The sequence below is a fragment of the Anoplopoma fimbria genome, chromosome 13, assembly GCF_027596085.1.
Source record: "Anoplopoma fimbria isolate UVic2021 breed Golden Eagle Sablefish chromosome 13, Afim_UVic_2022, whole genome shotgun sequence".
Taxonomy (NCBI): Eukaryota; Metazoa; Chordata; class Actinopteri; order Perciformes; family Anoplopomatidae; genus Anoplopoma; species Anoplopoma fimbria.
The window spans coordinates 21,598,420-21,621,640 of record NC_072461.1 but is presented as its reverse complement, the minus strand read 5'-3'; the positions used below and the strand labels follow the sequence as shown (position 1 = coordinate 21,621,640).

The window sequence follows — 23,221 nt, the reverse complement described above, 5'->3', positions numbered from 1 at the left end:
CACTGACAAATGTTAAACCGACGCTTGAAGGGTGACCTCTTCTCATTCCCAACTTTTCACATATGGACATTTGGTCGAAACCCCTAGGTTCGGGCGACAAAACTCCTCGGGAAGGTTTAGGATTTTTTTAGGAATTAGGTTTGGATTTAAATTAGCTTGTTTGTTTCATACCTATTTGAAAAAGATATATAGCCTGTGTTACGTATCTCACATAGTGACAAGTACTTTACGTAACCTAAAATAAGTCAACGCTGACTTTTCGTCTCACTCCGGACACGAACAATGAACTCCTGGAAGAAAGTTGTTTTGGTTTTGGTTTGATCCATCCATTGGAACCAGTCCTCCTCCCTACGTGGACTAGGTTGCTCGTTATCCTACATCACCTGACTTCCAAACCAGTTTCTCTGAGATTCTAGCAACGACAAAGATGGAGAAACTCAAAAAGCCCACTGCGTCTGACTCAGACGCTAAAGACTGCCTTGTGCGTCGGTATCAGAAGCCATGATAAAACATCGTTGACATCCTGGGAATGAAACCAGGCTGATGTCTGTAATCCATCGCCTTGTAAAGAGATCCTTACCAGCCCGATTCCAGTGTAAGAGGGGGGGGGGGGGGGGGGACCCAAAGGCCCTGTTTTGTGAGAAAATGCACATCAAATTTCAGTTGGTCTGAGTTGGCCAACTCACGTGGGGTATTGTACAAAATTAGTCTTACTGTTATGCAATTATTGTGATTCCTTGACTTCCATCTTTCCTGCCTCAACTTCTGACATTGAATTCCGATAAACAACGCCTACTCCTTCCTCTCATCCCCATAACACTTCCTTCCCCATGTCTCTATCAAACACCCTCTCTTTGTGCTCCCTCTGCAGCACCGACCTACCTACCTCCATCTCTCCATCTCTCATCCGCCTCAGGCTCTTATGTAACTCCGCATTGAACGCTATAGGTGTCACTCTCATCCGCTTCCATGTCTCTGTTGCAAAATCTCTGTAATCCTTTGTGCTTTCTGTGGCTCATGGCTGTCTGATTATGGCTGTAGGAATATCTACCAACATGGTTGCCACTATCTCTGACTACGTGTCTAACTGGTTGAGCGGATGGTTTGTTAGATAACGGCCTAGTTGACTGGTGAGATGGATGGATAGATTGTTTGTTTGGATGACTGCATGGCTGACAAACTGACTGATGGGTTGGCTGGGAAGCTGATGACTGGACAGCTGTCTATCTGTCTGGCTCGCTGCATGTGTTCATCTGCAGGGTGGCTGACTAAGCACACATATGTGTGTGTGTGTGTGTGTGTGTGTGTGTGTGTGTGTGTGTGTGTGTGTGTGTGTGTGTGTGTGTGTGTGTGTGTGTGTGTGTGTGTGTGTGTGTGTGTGTGTGTGTTTGTGTGCATCCCACTTTATCTGCTGTGCTTCTGTCCATCAGCATGCTGGTTCCACTACTTCTAAATTCCTTCCTCAACTACCTCTGTGCTTCCATCTACAGAGTGGAGGAGGAGAGAAGAGGAGGCTGGGTAATTTGGCATGTTTACATATTCAAAATGCATGCACGCAGGGTATAATTCTTTTTTGTTGTTTTGTTTTGTTTTCTCTCCTCCTATCCTCACCATTGGAGCCCATCAGTATCAGTAGACATTTTGGCGACGGGTCTCCACTCATGCCACCCACTACTGCTCATACTATGACAGCTCCTGGGAACAAACACACACACACACACACACACACACACACACACACACACACACACACACACACACACACACACACACACACACACACACACACACACACACACACACACACACACACACACACACACACACACACTCACGCAGCAGGTAACGACATCGTACCCCATTGTTTAATTCGTAAAGCGCCACTGGGATCCTGGCCGTTTAGCCTCATCTATCTGTTGACACTGACATTGCATGTGAAAAAGAGAGCGTGGGGCTGTGTGTGGAAGTGAGTTTGTGTCTATGCATGTTTGCTGTCAATCACACATCAGTCAATCATACGCAGTACTGACAGGCGTCCTGGAAGTCTGTCCTGTTTACTCTCAAAAAACAACCCGAAAGGGTTTCCTCAACTGGAATGCGAGTACAAAGTGGAAACTATTAAAAAAAGTCTGACATGTTTCTTATTTTTTTATTTTTTTCCTGGTAAGCATTCCTGGTAAGCAATTATAGAAAAAACACAATCAGTGTTTTGAAACTAAAACTTTTCTTCAGCCTCTTCAGCCTGACAGCTACAGCAAAACTCTGAAAAAGTAACCAAGCTATCATTTAGAGATCTTTTTTTTATTTTTTAAATAGTCTAAACTTCTGAATCTGTAAATTATGAAACTGCTTGTATTACATATGACCACCTGTAATACAACATATTTCGAGTAATTCTGATGGCTTACAATTTTTGGTTTTAGAGAAAAATGAGACAATTCTAGTGAGATTTAGTGCAGGCTATTGGTTTCTTTAAACACATTAATTGTCAGTTTCTTCAATGTCAGTTATCAGGGGGCATGAGGAAAGATTGTGGAGTAAAGTAGCCAATTTATTATGAATATTGTCACCTGGCAACGTTGCACCTTAACCGATAAACCTGCCAGCTACTACACAGGACACACCTGAGTCAGCTGTAAAATTTGAACGCCACCTGCTGCTAATTGAGAGTTTGTAACAACTAGTTAGTAAGAGATCAGAAAAGTCAAAACAGCTAAAAATCCCAGTTTCTGCAACTCACAAGCGAAAAATGCGATGAAATCTACGAAAAAAAAGAGACAATTAAAAAAAACAATTTTGACAAAAAAGTTTCGGACCCACTAGATTAGTCCATGCTGTGTCTTTTACGTACGACCACAAGGAGTCATGAGTCAATGATTTTTAAATAGAAGTAGCAGCTGTCACTGCTTGGTTTATTATTACCCATTAGGTAATAATCAGCAGTATTATATACGGCAATGACCATTTTGATATTGTGTTTCTCTAATGAACATGGCAATTATTCGCTCTGTTCACTGTTCATTTAAGCTTTAAAATCTGCCTGATGCTATCAATGGATCTTTATTAAATACATTCTGTGGTGCCTGTGAAGCATTTTTTGCTGACAGTAGTTTATTTTGGTATAAAATAAAAGAAGAGCTGGCTAACTTTGTAAAACCCATTGTAATTTCAGCTTAACAAACAAACAAAACAGCCATGACCAAAATAATGCAAAAATAGTTAATTATACTTTTATTACTTAAATAACGTTATGACACTAATCCTACATTGTTTGCTCTGAGAAGTCTTTTCAATGCCTTTGAAAGGATGAAGTTTGCATCATTTTGTCTCCCTCCATGTCTTCTACCTTACTAGCTGTCCCCTGGGAAACTCATTATACAGACTATTCTCTATGATCCAATCTGCCTCTGTTGCTTTCTCTATTCTCCACTGGAATAGTCCTGTTCATCCCTCCCTCCCTCCATCCATCCCTCCCTCCCACATGCCACCTCCATGCTGGAGGACTCATTATGCAGACCAACTATCCCTCCGTCTCTCTTATCACTCTCCACTGGAGTGCTCATTACTGTCTCTCTGTCCCTCACTACTCCGTTTCTCTCGTTCTCTCTTCCTTTATATCTTAATCTCTGTCTGATAAAAGACACACACACACACAAACTGCAAAGTCATATCTGTTCTTGGTTTTACAAAAATCGCAACAGGATACTACAAACCAGTATGAGTTCATTTTTACGTGTGACACTTACTCTGAATGTTGAAATGGATTAAAATGTACTGTATGTTTGCATGTCTGTGAGATATGTCTCTGTGTATGTGTGCACATGTGGCATGAAAGAAAGAACCTAATCTTACTTTTACAAATGAAAAGGTGAATTAATTCAAAATGCATTGTTTCTGAATTCCATAAACTCGGTTTTTTTTCTGCTACAGCCTTATTTGGTCTGGCATTACCAGTAGTTTATGGAGGCCAATGTAAACTAACTGTAGCTAGATATTGCTCTGGCTTTTTTTATTGATAACAATTGTGCTACTTCTATACTATGTTTTAGCATTCATCAATATCCTGTAATTGCAAATCGTGGCCATGATGGTCGCTGTTCAGCTGATTTTAGATTAGACCTAATCATTATCTTCAACAATTTTTACATTCTTTGGTTTGATCGATTTGGCATCAGAGGGCCCTGAAGAGAATCACTGCAGGCAATGGAAGACTCTTTCTGCACAGGGAATGTCAGCAGCAAACATCTGCAACCATCAAGTTACAGATGATTATTCTGGCTACCAGTTTAAGGTTGACCTAGGAAGGCCCCTTACGTTCTGAAGCACCATTAGTGAGACTGCACTGAGGCCAGACGTCGTCCTGATGTCTCAAACTGTGATTTCTAAGACACTCCTTCAGCCCTCTTTGTGGTGTGTTCTCTCTGACCTGAAGCAATTAACTAACATTATATCGGGCCATTTACTTCATGCTGGCACAGATCAAGCATCATTGGCCTCAAGCTGAGTTTTGTTTTACTACCTACCGTTTTCCCCTCTTAATTTGTGAATGTTGTGGCTCAACATCTCTGAACATACATGAGATGACACTAGAACCAATATGTACTACTTCCAATGTAACACAGAACAGTGGCATCAATTGTCAAAGGTCTTTCATGCATTTATTGTTTATCCATTCTTTTGATTCTGTAAACTGCGGATAGTTATTTCCTAAATATCATAAATTGTGTACTTAGCACTTTATAAAAAAAAGAAGATGTCACTTGTCACTTAATGCAACCAAACTGACCGCTACTGCAAGGGGGAAAAAAGTGTGGTTTGGGAGACATTGCCATGTGGTCAAAGATTTCCTGACATAAATACCTTGAACCTCGACAAAACAATATCACATCATCCTCAACAGCAGATGGATTTTGCCAGTTCTATAGGAATTAAATATGTAAACACTTTATATTTTTCAGGGCACTTAAAGGACTTCTCTTCCACGTTGATTTAAAAAAAACATAAGCCCATAGCTTGGGTAGGTACCCTTGGAGGCAAGTGAAAAATATGGGGCTTTTCCTTTGGGTGAAATGACCCTTTAAATGTCTAAAAATACCACTGTTTTTGAAACTTCCAAACAACTTGAACTGAAGACTGTGAATAATGTCCTCACAGACCTCAAAACACAGTTTGTGGGCCAGTGAGGACTAAGTAGCCTATCTGACACCAAGTGTCTATTTGTGTGTGTGTGTGTGTGTGTGTGTGTGTGTGTGTGTGTGTGTGTGTGTGTGTGTGTGTGTGTGTGTGTGTGTGTGTGTGTGTGTGTGTGTGTGTGTGTGTGTGTGTGTGTAAGGTATCTTTGTGGATCGTGTTCCACGGGCAGATAAAGATGAGTCCTTCCACGAGGATGTGCGGCAACTAATCACAAGATGACTCTACTTTAATTAATTAGCTGACTCTCCAGCACACATAATAAACACTAATTAGGAGAAATGGTGGAGCGGGAGAGTGAGAGTGAGAGAGAGTAGACAAATAGAATTATGAGAAATGAGCGGGGCAGAGTGATAATAAGACGAACGGAGAAGAGAAGACCGACAGTGAGTAACAGATGAAGTATAGATGGAGAAATTCAGGAGATGGATACTGCTTTCACTTTCTAGCTTCCCTTTTCTGTTCCTCTCTTACATGATGCTCACCCACTCCTTTTCCTCTTCTTCTTTTTTCTCTGTTTCTCAAAGGCATTCAGATACTTGCAGACAAATAGCTCTGCAGGCCCAGGAGCTCTGGGTAATGTTCCTATAGAGAAGCCACCATTTACAAATGCATGCATATATTCTTTTGTTCTTCCTGAATATACACATGGCTCTGTGCCATTTGCATGTTCTTGTTCTTGAGATATAGGCACATTTATACACGCCGGGATGTGTGTGTGTGTGTGTGTGTGTGTGTGTGTGTGTGTGTGTGTGTGTGTGTGTGTGTGTGTGTGTGTGTGTGTGTGTGTGTGTGTGTGTGTGTGTGTGTGTGTGTGTGTAGCTTTCCTCTATAGGGATTGACATATACAACAGAATTGAGACTATACCTTCAGAAGCAAAGATCAAGGAGGGGATCAAACGACATTCCACACACTACTTTAAAGGACTCATATTGTGTGTGTGTGTGTGTGTGTGTGTGTGTGTGTGTGTGTGTGTGTGTGTGTGTGTGTGTGGGAGACGATGTGTGTGTTTGTGTTTGTATGTGTATCAATTGGAATATTTTTTGTCCCGTTAAGATTAGAATAGAGGGGTTTTACTGGAAGAAGAAAGGGTGGTAGAAAATAGACTGGAGACATCACTGATGCCTTTGTTCTTCCAACAAGCAGCTCAACCAACAAAGGTGTAAACATCCAGCTTTAATTGTATATGTATAAGTCCTATACATGGACCAAACTGGTGGCAGTGGTAGAATTCTCTCTTCATGTATTCATCCTGCGTCTTTAGTGCTTTTGGAACAATTTGTCTAAATCTATACAGCGTATCAAACGGTTAAAATGTCTTAAGCATTCCTAAAAAAAAGGTAGATCTGGAATAAAGAAGGAGGAAGAAGAAAGGAAACAAAAAAAAAATGAAACAGGCGAATTGAAGTGGAGATTTTACCATGAATAATAGCCCATTCATCAGTGCTAATTTGCTAGGCTAATGTTCTCACTGAGCTTAATGGGGAGATTAGCAGGGGCAAATTAGCACTGATAAACGAGCAAACACGAACCACGGTGGTCAATCATGGAGCCAGCCATGAATTCATACCATACCCCAGCAATGGAAAGCATCTGCTCCAAATGAGATTATAGTTCAAGTTCAACAATTACCTGCCCCTCAAGCCCAGCAATAACGCTGATGATGAATAGAGATACAAACAGGAACAGACATTAAAACGATCAACATTAAATGCATTGACAGAAGGCTGTAGACTGATTAAATGAAGTACTTTAGTTGAGGGAAAAGGGTTTGCAGTTGATCAGGTTGACAGCATGAGAGGATATTAAAGCTGTTTTTGTATTCGAAATTAGCCAGCAGCTGATTTAGCTCTGGAAATACAATACGTTGACAAAGATGTCTCTTCAATCTGATCCCAAATGATCACGGTTATGGGAGTATATCTAACACAAGTCATGGGAATCCAATAAAACACAGTGCTGGTGTTTCCCATCAACCACTTACACACTCTGATATCTAAAAAGGACTTCAGGGGATCTTCAATTCCTTCATTAATAAGTAACACAATCATTAAAGTTTTACACGATTGGGTGATGCTCTTTATCCAGAGTGACTTGAGAATGAGCGCAACAACTGAGCAAGCTTCAATTTCCAAGATCACAACATTACAAGTGACCAGTAGATTACAAGGTTCAGAGCACCGGCGCCCTGTGACAGAATATCCCTGTGACCTTAAACAAAAGTCCAAAGAAAGAAGAGGAAAAAGCACCACTGCTGCTGTGAGATCCCTTTTGAGATCCTTGAAGAACTCCATGAAGGATTCATGAATTGTGTTTTTCGAGGGTCCACCAAACTGTAACTGATCTATGTGGATGCAGCGTGTCTGGAATGAACAACAACAGCCTTATTTTCGGGTGGGTAACTTTTGAGATTTCACAGCTCAGCACCAAAACTAAACCACATCATTGGACGGGTTTGATAGGAAATCTTGAGTAGAGATTAGCTGAACTTTAAGCACTCATCCGTTGCTATCGCATATTCCGCCTGACATTGTAGCTTTCTCTTTGGCGAGAGATTTGAGGAACATATGCCAATACAGCAAAGACACACAACACAAGCTTCTGCCGGGTGTTCTTTGTCTACTCCGCTGGGCCTGCACTTTCTGTAACAACACATAACTGTCATGGTGGGTGAGCAATCATATGTGTGAAAAATAGTATAAAAAAATGCCTATACACTTGTGATGGTGTTCACTGGCTCAGTGGGTAAATGCTACAGCATTCAATAGCTGAATTGCAACTGAAAGGGGAGAGGGAGACAGTCACACTTGATGGAGCATATTATTCTGGGAGGAGAAAAAAAAAAGTCAAAACTTGCTTTTAAATTTCTGCAGTACATGTCTGGATTTCTGAGAAACAATCCTTTAAAGATAGAACATTTTATAAGTATAAAAAAAAAATGTGAACACAGTTATGGCTCTTGGTCTTTCTGGATTTAAATATAGGAAAGAAAAGGAAGTAATTTGAAGTTGATCAAATAATATCAATAAATTTAACAATTACACAGATCATAACAGGCTGAGTAATTGTCTCACAAGTGTCCACAGTGTACAATGTGAGACATATAAACGCCAATTTAGCCCTGTGACAAAGCCACGCCCACACATTTACACTGTATATATATACACACACACACACACACACACAGACAGGAAACACTATTGTTCCTCAGCTCGGGGGCTGCTCTGTGAGGCTCCCTGCAGTGCAGAGAGAATAGGAAGATGTACTAAAAGAGGAAGCGATATTATGAACTGCGAGTTTGGATAAACTAAAGCAGAGAGCGCGTCAATGGGATGGAAAGAAAAATATGTACAATGTGTTGAGCAGATAAACAAGCTAGTTATAGTGGAAAAGTCTCAGAAGAATGGTGTCATTCAGCAACAAGAAAGGACCGTGTGGACGAGATTCGGCCTAAAGTGGAGCTGCAGAGCCATTCTGCATAGAGAGAGTTAAAGGTGAAGAGGAGAAGCTGGTCAGGGATGTTTACTGAAAGGGCCTGTTGGGCAGAGGTCCACTGAAAGAGTCAGGGTGTGTCCTCCGTAATAAAGATGCACATACTTAGGCTACTAAAAGCCTATTGAAGCCTGTACGGAAAAGTAAACAGCATATTAAGCCCAATGAAGCATTTAAGTACAACCAATATGTTTGACAGCAACATGGCTGTGCAATAAGAAACCTGCATCACTGGTTTCCTGATACATTTCGCATTGGTGCCCTTTAGTATTTGTAATATCACAGGAGAGGAGTGACAGCATGTACCTGCTATGAAGCTTTAGAAGGCCTATTTTCTTATACACTGTAAACAAAACTGGAATTAAGGGTTTGACTAGCTGTATGGAAACAAGTTCTCCATCTATTAGGCATGTACCCAAATGCGTTAAGTTAAAAAAAAAACCACAAATAATGCGTTGGAAACAGATATTTCATTTACCCGAAGTTGCCTGTTTTTAAAGAAAAAAACACCATTACTGACATGTCTGTCTGTCACGTATGTTTCTTAAAATCCATTCATTTTGATAAAAAAGATAAAAAATGCCCTTTTTTTGTTGTTGCAAAAAATGGCTTTTATTTTAACTAATCGTTACTTTTACTACACATTATTGAAAAGTAATTACTTATTATGAATTTGCACCCTGTTCTATACTGAGACAGATTTCTTGCAAACCCTGCAACAAACACATCAAAATGAAGCTGAAACTGAATATTTCAGTTGCATGTGTTAAAAACCCAGTCGCAAAATACCCTTCTGTATGTAAGCTATCAGCCAAAGGTTTCATGGAAAATTAATTATCTGGTTGCTCAATTTCATCCGGTTATGGAGGGTTGGTGGCGGGTTCAGTTCAGTGACAGTTTACAGAGCAGATACACCAGTATGCTGTTCTGCAGCAGACAAATGTAACAATCCATAATCATAATATCCAATTAAATGTATTGTATGAAAGAAATAAACATACCAGCTAAACACCGCAAAATGTCTAGTAACTTCTAAAAACTCCCCCTGTGAAGACGGAGCCAAATTGCAGCTGCATTTTTGCTATCGTGCAGTACAAATGGGGATTTTTACAATAGCAACATCTGTAGCCTATTTCAAGTGGGTCCCAGAATAATAAAACAGACAATATGTTTTCACGAGCCTGGGTCCCAGGCCAAGTAAATAAAAATGTTATTCGAGTTCCAGGGTGGAAAGCTGCGGGACAGGGATTTCTCTCTGTCAGTAAAAATATCAGCTGTTCTCCCCCGGCTTGTTAGAATAATAACAAACTTATCCTCAAACTCCTTTTTATAGCTCCTGGGGTAACTTAGAGGTAAATGTCAAAACACACAGAGAAAGACACACACACACACACACACACACACACACACACACACACACACACACACACACACACACACACACACCACATCTTAAACGTGCCACTCAGAGCAACTGGTGCATCCTCAGCGTAGAGGAATGCAGGAGCAGTGCATAGAGGAGCTCTGTTTCTAAATGGGGCTCCTCCATCCTGCAGCAAGAAGAGGCACGGACAATGAACGCAACACAATGAACCCGCCAGGCATTTGCATTTGAAGCATCCCCAAACTAGCGTTGGCAGACCTAAAATCAAAGAGTGATTAGAAGCACAAAGAAAAAGAAGAAAAGACACAGAAGAGTGCCAGGAGTCGAAAAAAAACAGGGAGGGATGGGAAGAAATTGTCCGTGGAGACAGATAATTGAACATGCGTGCACATACAGGGATGTGCTGTGAGTCACAGTCATTTCAATAACTGATTTGAAGGGCGAAAAATGCTTCTAATTTTGCTCAAACACACTCATACTCCCAGACGTATTCATTCCAATTGCAGTGATAGTGTCAATCATTTTTTAAGAGATACAGCCAAAGTACAAACAATCCCCCATTCTTCTCTCTGACTTTGCTCCTTCTCCTCCACCATGTCTACCTCCGTCTGTATTTTTCTCGCCCTCACACACACACACACACACACACACACACACACACACACACACACACACACACACACACACACACACACACACACACACACACACACACACACACACACAGGCGGAGCCCCAAAAAACACAAACACTGGCACTATCCCGAGGTTGATGGCTGTCACCTTTGTGTACTCAGCCTCTTTCAGGAGCCAGCAATGCAAATAACACCCTTATGAATATTCATGACAGATTTGAGATGGAAATAGGGAGCGAGGGGATAAAGCGGGAGAAGGGAGAAGGAAGAAAGGAGACGGTGACAGGGAAATTGAAGGGCAGGGAGGAGAGAGAGAGAGAGTGTCGAGAGAGAATGCTGTAGACAGAATGATAGCGCAGACTGGATTAGGGGAATAAACAGTGACTGTGTGGGTTAAATAGAGAAAGTGAGTAGGTGTGTGTTCGTGTGTGTGTGTGTGTGTGTGTGTGTGTGTGTGTGTGTGTGTGTGTGTGTGTGTGTGTGTGTGTGTGTGTGTGTGTGTGTGTGTGTGTGTGTGTGTGTGTGTGTGTGTATTGTCCTCTTCTCAAGGGAACATTAGAGTGAAAAGGTGATCATGTCATTAGGAGCGGTCTTCTTGAAATTAAAAGTGTTCTCCTCTCCTACATAATAGTTAACCTCCACTAAAGTCTGGAACAAACTATTTTAAAAACAATTTGACAAATGACCCTATTTAGAACAACGGATGCAACAGTCCAGGAATATTTAGAGAATATAGAGTTCTCCACCTCTAGACAAGTCACACTGCATTAGGAAGTAACAACAACTTAAAGAAAAACAACGTGTCCATTATAGGAAATAAATCATGTAAAAGCATTCATGCTTAACAAATATAATAAATAATCAATAGATTTGGATGAACCCTTTGTCTTTTGTTCAATGCAAAGTCATGTACCATGTTTTATTCTCTTTTTACGCCATTTTTGTTTATATATTTGGAAGCATACAAGTAGATTTAAATGCAATGACAATAAATATCAACCTGCTAGAAAGAAAAAAAATCACAACACTACTTAAATGTTAGTCCCCCCACTGCCACATCTCAGCCACTATAGATCCACCATCCCAACTTCATATGAACTTTATAAACACTGCTACTGTCTTTTCCTAACAAAACTTCTTGACAATATGACACACCGACATTTAAACTAAACAACACCAAAGCTAGTCACTGTCTCTGTAATCAAACTTAATCATCATTGTCTGATTAATCTTAATTTATCATGACCTGTAGGCTGCCATAAATGTTCCTGGTACTATTGTAGGCTCCAGTCTGACCACCAAGACTTAGCAGGATTTTTACAGACTGGCTTCTAGCATTAGGTATTAGGCCATCGAATAATGAAGCATAGCAATTGTACACATGATCCGTGTGTCAGCTAATTTTGGAGACATTTTGCAACACTCACAGATTTATGGGTCTATTTATCTACATTCTTGTCAAACATGTGAATGATTGCTTTAATATGTATGCAAGTCTGAGTGTGTCTGTGTTAGCTAGTATATAAAAATAGTCCAAATTAATTTTCCTATACAATTTTATCACATTATTTTGTATTTTCTCAGTTGAGTCTAGGGTGTGTGTGTGTGTGTGTGCGTGTGTGTGTGTGTGTGTGTGTGTGTGTGTGTGTGTGTGTGTGTGTGTGTGTGTGTGTGTGTGTGTGTGTGTGTGTGTGTGTGTGTGTGTGTGTGATATCTCACACACCTATCAGTTTATAGCAATGAGTGCTGCAAATTGCCTGCAGAGAACAGCCATTAAATCAGCCTTTCTTTAACGTAGTAATGGAGAGTTTTAGGGTGCATAAGAGTACAGTAAAAGTCAGCCGAAGAACGAAAATAAAATAGACAATTCACACTGTGCAGGTATATAGAGTAGTTCCTTTACCATGCAGGCAGAGGGATGATGTATTAAATTGTCAAGTCAAATCATGTTCATTTTGATCGTCCAACATCTCATGCATTCTTTTGGATTGACCCCACCTCTAAAGGCGTACGACGACAGCTGAGGCCTCTAAGCAGTTCATTAACTACCTTTACATGCACGATCATAGTTCACTATTATTTAGGATATTACAAAATTCCAAATTTGATATATACAGCTGTTGATTCTCAGTGGGATCAGCAGTATTGTAGCCATAGCTTTAAGGCCGCAAGGTTACAAGGAAGATTATCAGTTGGTTTCCCATAGAAGCAGAAAACATTTGTGATTTAGAAGTTTGTGTTTGTCTTATTGGTTTATTTCTCTAAATAATTTACTTTGCTGCTATTACTTATTCCCATTTCAATCCTACTTTATTTCTCAGTCCCTTCAACGTGAATGGCTAAGCTTGTCTTACATGTACTTGTTTAGTATTGAACTAGCCATTTGTTCACGTATAATAAAAGAAATATATAATAATAATAATGATAAAAATACAACTAATAATAATAATAAGTCAGTACTGAGAACTAGAGAACTACCTTTCCAGACCCTGCTATGAGGCATTTTTCATTATTCTGTTTGAATACAGCGACCATAATCTTAACACATTATGGAGGATTATTAAAGCAACAGGTAAGTGGCATTTTTATGAGAGCTGTGAGAGCAATCTGGGCTAGAGAGTTGATATATGTGAGCAGAACTACATGCTGTGTGGAGTCCAATTTAATGGCTGGGGTGAGTAGTTAAAGTGTCGCTTCTCTGGAAGCAGAGACTCCTCAAGAATGGACAGAGAAATATGAACTGATCCAGGGATGATTTCCTTTTCAGAATATAATAATCAAAGGAAGACAGACAGCTAAAAAAAAAAAAAAAAAAAAAAGACAATGACGCAGAGAGATGCATGCACAGAAAAGGACAAATGAATGCAGAATGTAGGAAACGGGACAAGACTTTGGTATCAGAAGCGTTCTGGTTTCTTTTTGTCGTCTGAGTAGTTTTGACCAATCACATTTGAGAGGGCTTTGGTTGCATGCAGGTTAACAGTCCCTGTGGAGGGAAGAAAAGGCGGAATGAATTGGCTTTAAAGCATTAAATGAACCAATCGGCTATTGTCTGACGTGGGTTTTCATAGACTTCGTTGCTCAACTCCATTGTTGCGTCCTTAGTTGCTTATCAGTACGTACACAATAAAATGTACAGACGCTACAGCAAAACCCTCAGTAATATTGTCCGTTGCCCCCAAGGCTAAATCATTGTCAGACCAATAGCTGATTGATTCCAATGGGTTTTGCAGTAATTAGGTCAACCACCTCACATACATCCACTGAGCAGTAATTCTTACTCCAGACAGTCTTAGGTGTTTTGTAAGAGGCAAATGTAGGCGCATGATCAGTATCGCATTTCAGTTCATTTTGATGATCCACAATTGTCACATTTGGCCATGTATAATTATGGTTCGGGTTAGGGAAACAGGAAAACAACTGCACAAAATGCTATGTGTTTACTTACTGAAAGGATGCATATACATTAACAAACAAACACACACAGTCGCAAAAAACAATTGATTCTCCCTCCTCGGTGGTGTAAGAGCATTTGAGGTGAAATCGATGGTCTAGCTTTGTGGAGTAAAGGCATCCTGGGTATATGGTGTGTGTGTGTGTGTGTGTGTGTGTGTGTGTGTGTGTGTGTGTGTGTGTGGTGACACAGAGGAGTTTGGGTGTAGCCACCAGAGAGGACTTGCTGGTCTTAGAAGTACATTTCCCCTCTGATCCTAGGAAATATCCACTAATCCCTTCACACACACACACACACACACACACACACACACACACACACACACACACACACACACACACACACACACACACACACACACACACACACACACACACACACACACACACACAAAACGAAAGAATTGCCAATAAATAAAGGCTGTATACGGAGACAAATGGATATTATGATACCAGTCGCATAAAAACACATTATAGAACAAAATTGAGAAAAATCTGAGACAAGCAGAGAAATAGAAATGTTTTTTTGATAATGTCTCAATCCATCTCAATGTCTGCAGTATAGCTCTCAAACTCACACTCACACTCACACACAGCATGAACCCCCTCGCTGGTAATCATCTTGCTTATTAACTAACCAAACAACGATAGCACACAGTTCAAGATGACAGCTTTTTAATGAGGGAGATACTAATCACTTTGACCCTCAGTCTGTCAACATTCCCACTGCTGAAGAATGCTGAAATGCTCAACTAAAAATAGATTCAATGCATCAAACTTCTACGGAAAAAAGGTTTCCACAGATTGTAATAGCCTGTTAAATAGTTTTCGTTGAATGCTCAGTGAACTGGAGCTGCACAGAGCATGATTCATCGTCAAGCACTGCCCTCCTTTCCACCTTTTCAAGTTACAGAAGATGGTGTTTGGATTACTGCGATGAGAGACAGTGATTAAGTCTTTTGTTTTGTGAAGCACCGATTTAGGATTAACACATGAAAAGGGCAGCTGTAGTTTAACCTTTGGAGTTAATGCCATGTTGTGGACATTCCAGCAGAAAACAGCTTACAAATATTAACACTAGGAATCAGGGCGGTACTTCATTTCTTTATAGAATAGTTGACAGGTATGTACTTTGGTGGGAAGACTAGGTTTTTAAAATTGTGTAGCCCAACATGCTGTTATCCTGTGTTTTTTTGATGTACAATGACAGCAGAAATTAGTTTTATTCTTTGTTTGACAACATGAAGATCAAACCAGGGGCTCAATCAACAGATTAATATTCAACGTGTGTGCAGCAGCTGTAACATGAGCGATGTTAGAGGTTTCCCTACTATCCCGCTATTGTTCTCAGAATCCAGCTGTGAGTCAACCTAAAACCTGCTTCATAAATGATACATTTTGAGGGTTGACATTTTCTTGTAGTTCTGTCCTTCTCTGGCACACAGGATGTCAAACTTACATGTCTATTACATTATGGAAGAGGCTGAATATAAGAGTAATTACCTGAAGAGTCAGAACAAAAGTAGAAGAATTAAATGGAAACAAAATGACACCGGAGACAGTGGATGTACTGTTCGGCAGTGGACGTACTGTTCGGCAGTGGGCAGTGGACTGTTCGGCAGTGGACGTACTGTTCGGCAGTGGACGTACTGGCAGTGGACGTACTGTTCGGCAGTGGACGTACGTACCGTTCGGCAGTGGACGCGTTCAGTGGACGTGGACGTACTGCTCGGCAGTGGACGTACCGTTCGGCAGTGGACGTACCGTTCGGCAGTGGACGTACTGTTCGGCAGTGGACGTACTGTTCGGCAGTGAACGTACTGTTCGGCAGTGGACGTACCGTTCGGCAGTGGACGTACTGTTCGGCAGTGGACGTACGGTTCGACAGTGGACGTACTGTTCGGCAGTGGACGTACTGTTCGGCAGTGGACGTACTGTTCGGCAGTGGACGTACTGTTCGGCAGTGGACGTACTGTTCGGCAGTGGACGTACTGTTCGGCAGTGGACGTACTGTTCAGCAGTGGACGTACTGTTCGGCAGTGGACGTACTGTTCGGCAGTGGACGTACTGTTCGGCAGTGGGCGTACTGTACTGTTCGGCAGTGGACGTACTGTTCAGCAGTGGACGTACTGTTCGGCAGTGGACGTACTGTTCGGCAGTGGACGTACTGTTCAGCAGTGGACGTACTGTTCAGCAGTGGACGTACTGTTCGGCAGTGTCTTAGCTCCCAGCAAAAACACCACAGCACAGGTCAACGTGGTCAAAACAAGCAACAATCCGGCATGTCTGCGATCCCCAACCCCTCCCTTTCTTACTGATTTGACACTTGTGGCCTTGATCTCGTTATTCTTTAAGGATATCCCACTTGAAGTGCATCTTGGAGGAAAGGAGAAGTAAGGGCATTGCAGCAATGACTGTGTCCTATATGTCTTTTTAGTGGAAAATGTGACATGCAATAATAATATACATTCTCCACCGTGTTGCAAAGTTGAAACATGAAAGGAACGTCTGCATTGGAAATCTGTTTAATAATAGAGAAGCTGCAGCTAATCTAATGCAACCCTAAAAGGATGATATGACAAGTCGGACAAATAACTTCTCTTTTACAAAAAATATTTCTAAAATTAAGTGCAAATCTTGAATAACAGAATCAGCACAAAACACCTTTTTTTTGGAGTATTTCTTAATTAACCAAAAGGTCTCTCCATTTCATAATCTCCTCTTGTCCTCTCAAAATGAATCTTGGCTTAGGCACAAAGAGCAGGGGAGCCATTTAAGTTTGGCCCATTATCTTGGCATTTTTATTAATATCTAAGCTTGAGTACCAGTGTCAAAAACCAATTACACACTCATCTAGCACACGTCTCATATGTCAGCTGTGTTCTTTCAGCCATAAACATGTTTAATTGTCTATCCGTATCATTTTCATTTGGACACAGTCTGTGACTCTGGCAGTAAATCTATAATGTCTGCATTCAGTAGCCAGACAAAACACTTATAGTGAAGACAATGTGTTTATCTACAAAAGTGTCTGTACTCCAAAGTCTCATAAAGGATTGACCCTTTTCTATGAGAAATGATTAACTTTTTCAGGGGGACAAAAGTCACTCGTATTTCTAATGGGCTGCTTCTAATGGTTTGATAAGGAATGAATAGATGAATTCGGAACACATCACATGTATTCATGAATCTTATTTTTATGTCTGGCTCTATGGAAATATATTAATGAATAACAAAAGGAGCGCAGTGATAATTTTACAGAAAAATGTGTTCAATTCGCCTTACAATTGTGCAAGATGAAGGTCAGTTTTTCCGGGGACAAATGTGGTGGGCTTCAGCTTTAGAAGGAATTAAATGATAACATTTTGAATCTAAAAAATGGTGATCAACGTCGATGATGTGACTCAAACTGAAAATGTGACAAAATTGGAGGAAGAGGATCAGTGGCAGATGTGTCAGACATCCACGACCACAGGTCCAGCTAGTGCTGAGCAGACGGGTAGTCCCATCATAAAGTGACAGAATCATGTATGGTTATGCGAGAAATTGGAAAATCCAATTTGGCACGTGTGTTGCTTTGAGTCCTCCATCTTCGCATCTTTACCTCTTGGAAGAGCAGAAGAACGAGGAAGAGATGTAAGAGCAAGAAGTGTTTCCCTTCCCTCCCTCACTTGTCTCTTATGTTACTATCTCTCCTCTTTCTCTCTCTTTTACTTCCTGTCTCTGTCTGTCTCTCTCGCTCGTCCTCTCTCCGTGTCCTTACATCTCTTCAGTAGTTTATCATAATCGCATCACCTCAGTGTGATGGAGCACACTTAAGGCTTATTATGTGTCTCACACACACACACACACACACACACACACACACACACACACACACACACACACACACACACACACACACACACACACACACACACACACATAAGCACACTCACACACAGGAATGAGTTCCACTTTAGCCTTATTACATGTCTGACTGTGCTTCTAACATGGGAGATTATCCATAGGCTGTATGCTAAAGAGCAGAGGGCAAGAGCTGCAGGTATGACTGGCGTGCTCACACACACACACACAAACACACACACACACACACACACACACACACACACACACACACACACACACACACACACACACACACACACACACACACACACACACCTCAGATTCAAACAGAAAGATAAGCTTAATACATACAGAGTTTTTTTTTTTTAAATCTTCTTCAAAATGGACACACAAGAGGACATTTGACGCATAACGCTAAAAAAATTGGGGAAAAGAATAAAATAGAGCAGGAACTGCAGAAATAGAGGAAAAGAAGTCAAGGGGGTAAAAAAAAAAAAAAAAAAGAAATATGGTGCCATAAAGAAGGAGAAGGTGATTTTTTTTCCCCTCCACTATCTTCCTGTAGCAGTATACCACACACATGTAAGAGTGTGTGTGTGTGTGTGTGTGTGTGTGTGTGTGTGTGTGTGTGTGTGTGTGTGTGTGTGTGTGTGTGTGTGTGTGTGTGTGTGTGTGTGTGTGTGTGTGTGCTTAATAAGCACACAGATAAGCAGAACAGCAGGGGTGTTGTCCAACAAAGACAGAGACAAAGTGTCTTTAGGGGGAACTAAAGAGGCCACCTCATCACTTATATGTGTGTTTAAGTGTGTGTGTGTGTGTGTGTGTGTGTGTGTGTGTGTGTGTGTGTGTGTGTGTGTGTGTGTGTGTGTGTGTGTGTGTGTGTGTGTGTGTGTGTGTGTGTGTGTGTGTGTGTTAATAAGCACACAGATAAGACACAGCAAACAAAAGTGTAAAGTGAATCTGTGTGTCAGCTTGTACTTTGAAGAAGTATGTGTGCATATACATGGCAGAGAGAAATGGTGTGTGCAGGGTGTCGGTGGAGTATTTATTTCTCTCCTTCTCTGGTAGCGTGGCTGAATGTGTGTGTTGTGTGTGTGTGTGTGTGATTTTTTTCAGCAGGTAATGCAACTAGGTGCAGTGCAGTCTAGCCACTGTCCTCAGGTACCCTTAGGAATGATGGCGCACAAAAAAGAATACACAACCGCAGTCCTGTTGACAATCGTTTTTTTTTTCCTGCATCTTTTAACTGATTTAAATTTGTTCATAAAATCTTGCTAAGAGGTTATATCAGACCAATAAAGGTGATTTAGTGCACATGGTGACTAAAGTCTGTTATCACTTTTTTGTAATTGTATTCAAACCCCCATTGCCATGGATCATGGGCTTTGCGAACTGGCATTTAAAATGTCTGCAGTGAAACAGAATTAATTCACTCATCAATTACTTAAGAGCAAATGTATTGTTCCCATGAGATGTCCACTCAATTCATATAAAATAGTTCATGCTAGAGCTTTGTAATTACTTTGCAGATGCAATGTTTTGCAATAAAAGTGTGTAATAGTAAAAGAACACAGCAGTTTTAAATGCGCTAGAAAAACCATAGAATGGATTTCTAAAAAAAATCCCTAAAAGTGTTTTAATGTCCAGCCAGTTTAGGAGAGGAGGTGGGACTGACTCATTCAGGCCGGAGTACCGACAACACGACCGACTGCTTGTTTCGCCACAACATGAGTCAATTTTGCCGGTCAAGATCGAGTCCGTCCACACCATCAGGACTATTCAGGCATGTACAGACGATATATTAATTATTCCCTTGTTAGCCGTGTTACGTGAACAAATTACAAATTAGACCAAGTAGAGGTCTAATCATCCGGATGAAGTGAATACACATCATTAATTACATTAAATTGAAATAGACACTATACACTTTATACATCAGACATTCTGCAAAGGCAGAACAAAGTATCTTACATCCTCTTCCTGGTTGCACGTGTATTATTGGAAGGGTATAATTGTATACGCGATAACTGAAGCAGTTCAAAACACTTTTAGCGGCGCAAATGTGCAGCTTTCAATATGGAAAAGATTCCTTTGACATTGCAAAATGATCTGAATACATTGTAAAGGCTCATGTGAAAAGGAGAGTCGGTTGACATGTGCCAATTTTAGTGAATTTGAGATTGAAATACTGACAAATATATTCAAAGTTGCTAAGAGTTGGACTTTTTCCATAATTCTAACCTCATAGGAGAATATTGTTATAGTTATGCTATTTCCAGCCAAGGTGTTGTGTGCTGGGATGTTCTCCGAACAGAATAATACATAGTGAAAAATGATAAATCTGTCATTTGTCAGCCTGAAATCCCTAAAGTCAGTGAAATGATGAGGCAGAGATGGGATGCAGATTTGCATGCTTAGCTCAGATCAGGGGTTGTAAACTCATTTTCAGCCAGCGAAGCAAAAGGAAATTTGTTTCTTGAGGTACAAGCGCATGAAAACACATCGCCGATTATGTGGGAAACCATGTAGGTGACCTCTTAAAGCACACCTTAGAGGCATTTTGGGAACCACCATTCAGTTTGAGAAACCAGGATCTACTCTAATTTAATGCGCCTTTCTTTAATTTCCCCCTTCAGTCCCTCTCAGTCACCATTTCCCACTCACGCTTCACATTCTCTGTGTTTTCCTCTCTCTCCTTGGATCAGCCATGAATATTCATGAGGTTGTTATTTGCATTGCTGGCTCCTGAAAGAGGCTGAGTACACAAAGGTGACAGCCATCAACCTCGGGAGGCGGCAGAGAGAGATGAGACAGCAGATGAGGAGGAAAGAAATAATATGATAGCAAAAAGAACAAGACAGAAACCGAAGAAAAAGTTAAATGAGTCAAACAGAGAACAGAATACCAAATAAAATCAAGGCCGGATAAATGATTTGGAAGCATTTGTGTTCTCACCTCAGTGTAAACTGTTCCGTGTTTGAACCCGTCTTCATGTAGACGCCGAACCCCACCGTCTTGCCGAGCCGAACCGGGCTGGGAGGCACCAGGACCTCCACATTTTCATCAAGTCTCAATTTTTCTCCTTTGGCAGAAACCGGGCCCATGGTCATCGCCACAGAACCAGCTTTCAGCATGTCTTGAAGACCCCCATCCACTAGGGGGCTCCACTGTCCCCCGGGGCCCATTCCCAGGCCGCCAAGAGGCCCGACGTTTGCACTCTGACCTCTCCATGGCTCATTAACAATGGAGGGACACTCTTGACCAGCCCCTTCCACTGGTATGATGGAGTAATACACATCCAGTGATGGTAGAGACACTTCAGGAGGTCTTTTTCTCACTTGCGGCGGTGTAAACCAAGCTGGGGGAATCTCCAGACGGACAACACAGATGCCTGATGGTCCCACGAGTCGGCAGCCCGCCGAGGGTGCTGCTTCACTGGTGTCACGGATGGCCATGGCTCTGACACATGGGAGGAGGGCCGGAGGAGGCGGGTCCGGCTCATCCCAACGCCGCCCTACCAGATAGAACAGTACCTGGGGGTAAAACAAGTGAAAATAAGTATCATGTCAAAATGGGTATATTAGCAGATGAACAGCTAGCCAATAGGATACTTGTCAAGTGATTGACGGCTTAAATTATAAATCATGTTTAAACACCTAAACACACCAAATGGGCAAGAGATGGCAAAGAAAACCGTTTGCGCTAATCCATGAAAACATTTTTATTCTTTCTCTCTCCGTGCAGAAATATTTCTGCATATGCACTAATGAGCGTCGTCTTTAAAGCAGCGCTAATCAGTGTATTTACATCAACAATGGATCAAATCACTGTGTGTGTAACGTGTAAGGTGTCGCTCGTCGGGGGAATTATCACCCGAGCCTGCAGCCGCTCAGCTCCACACAGCGTTTTATAGTATTTCATCTCTAAACTCTGTCTGAGTTTCTTATCTGCCAAAGACTAAGCTGCAAGAAGTCAATAATGATTATCTAAAGATGTGCATATGAATGCATATGCAACATTTAGCGATGAAATCCTCTTATTAGTTACCTTTCAGTTTGATCATGCGTGACGTAAGTATACGTGAAGCCTATAACGTTATTTGAGTGCATTAGAAGATTTATGCTTAGAAATAAATGTGTATTTAAAACACTGAACTTGAACTTGCAGTACCTGTATCCAGGGCCGTGTCGAACCAACTTTGGGCACCACCACTTGACCTTTGACCTTCCAGTTCAGAGTCACCTGGTTGGTTGTCAGCAGCAGATGCGGTGGAGGACCCTGAAGCAGCTCCACTGGGATTGGCTGCTCGATGCTCAGGTTTCCGTAGCTACAGTTGACGCTCGGCAGGGATTGTGGGGCGGCAGCGGCAGGTTCGAGTTGGTGGAGGAAGAAGGGATCAGTCCGTGACGACAGGCTGCCATTTCGCATAACCTCCTGATTGGATTCCCGCAGAAAGAAGGCGGAGTCTGCGCCGCTGAGCTGGCATTGCACGGGGAGGTAGGTGGGGAGGGAGGAGGAGAAACGGGTCTGGGAGGAGTCCAGCCCTCCTCCTGGTCCAACTCCTGCTGCTCCTGCTTGGCGGTCAGACACTGAGGACGGCAGGCGAAGAGAGGCGAGCAGAAAATATAAAAAAAAAAAAAAAGAGTAAAAAATAAAAGCAATACGTAGAAGGAGAAAGATGATAGAGACAGAAAGGGGGAAGGGAGGAGAAAAAGAGAGGGACAAGATTAACTTAATTTAATCATCAACAACAAACATCCGTTTCGTAAAACAGATAACTAATGTTTTGCTTAAACATGTAAAGCTATAATGTGAATTCTAACTAAAATCCAAATCATCTATTAAAATAAAGTCAACAAACAGTGCGTAAACCTGAGGCCCATTGACCTCTGATATGCATTTTTATTGCATACACACACTGATATAATCGCATGAACACATCTATCAGCTTTTTCACATGTAGTCATACATGCATTACAACACATTACAGTATACATGGTGTGTTTCTGTACAAGGAGAAATAAGTATAAACACATGAGCTCTCAGTTGATCGCCTCAGCATCACACAGAGCTCTGCATTAATGCATCACTTTCTTTTAAATCCCCATTCGATAGGCATTACAGCAGCATATATCAAAAATGACATATTGCTCTGCAGTTTATTTCCATATTTTTTTATACGGTTTTTATTCATTGCCTGGTGTGTTTATCAGACATT

General features: G+C 41.3%; 1 protein-coding gene across 1 annotated transcript in view; it reads right to left on the bottom strand.

The window, feature by feature from the left end:
• The window catches only part of si:dkey-215k6.1 (transmembrane protein 132C), a 234,560-nt gene that overhangs the window by 133,379 nt on the left and 77,960 nt on the right, over positions 1-23,221 (bottom strand). Inside the window, exons 2-3 of the mRNA XM_054610157.1 lie at positions 22,174-22,592; positions 20,959-21,536 (exon numbers count right to left, since the gene is read on the bottom strand). Of these exons, the coding sequence (XP_054466132.1) occupies positions 20,959-21,536; positions 22,174-22,592 (997 nt within the window). The remainder of the gene's footprint in view (positions 1-20,958; positions 21,537-22,173; positions 22,593-23,221) is intronic.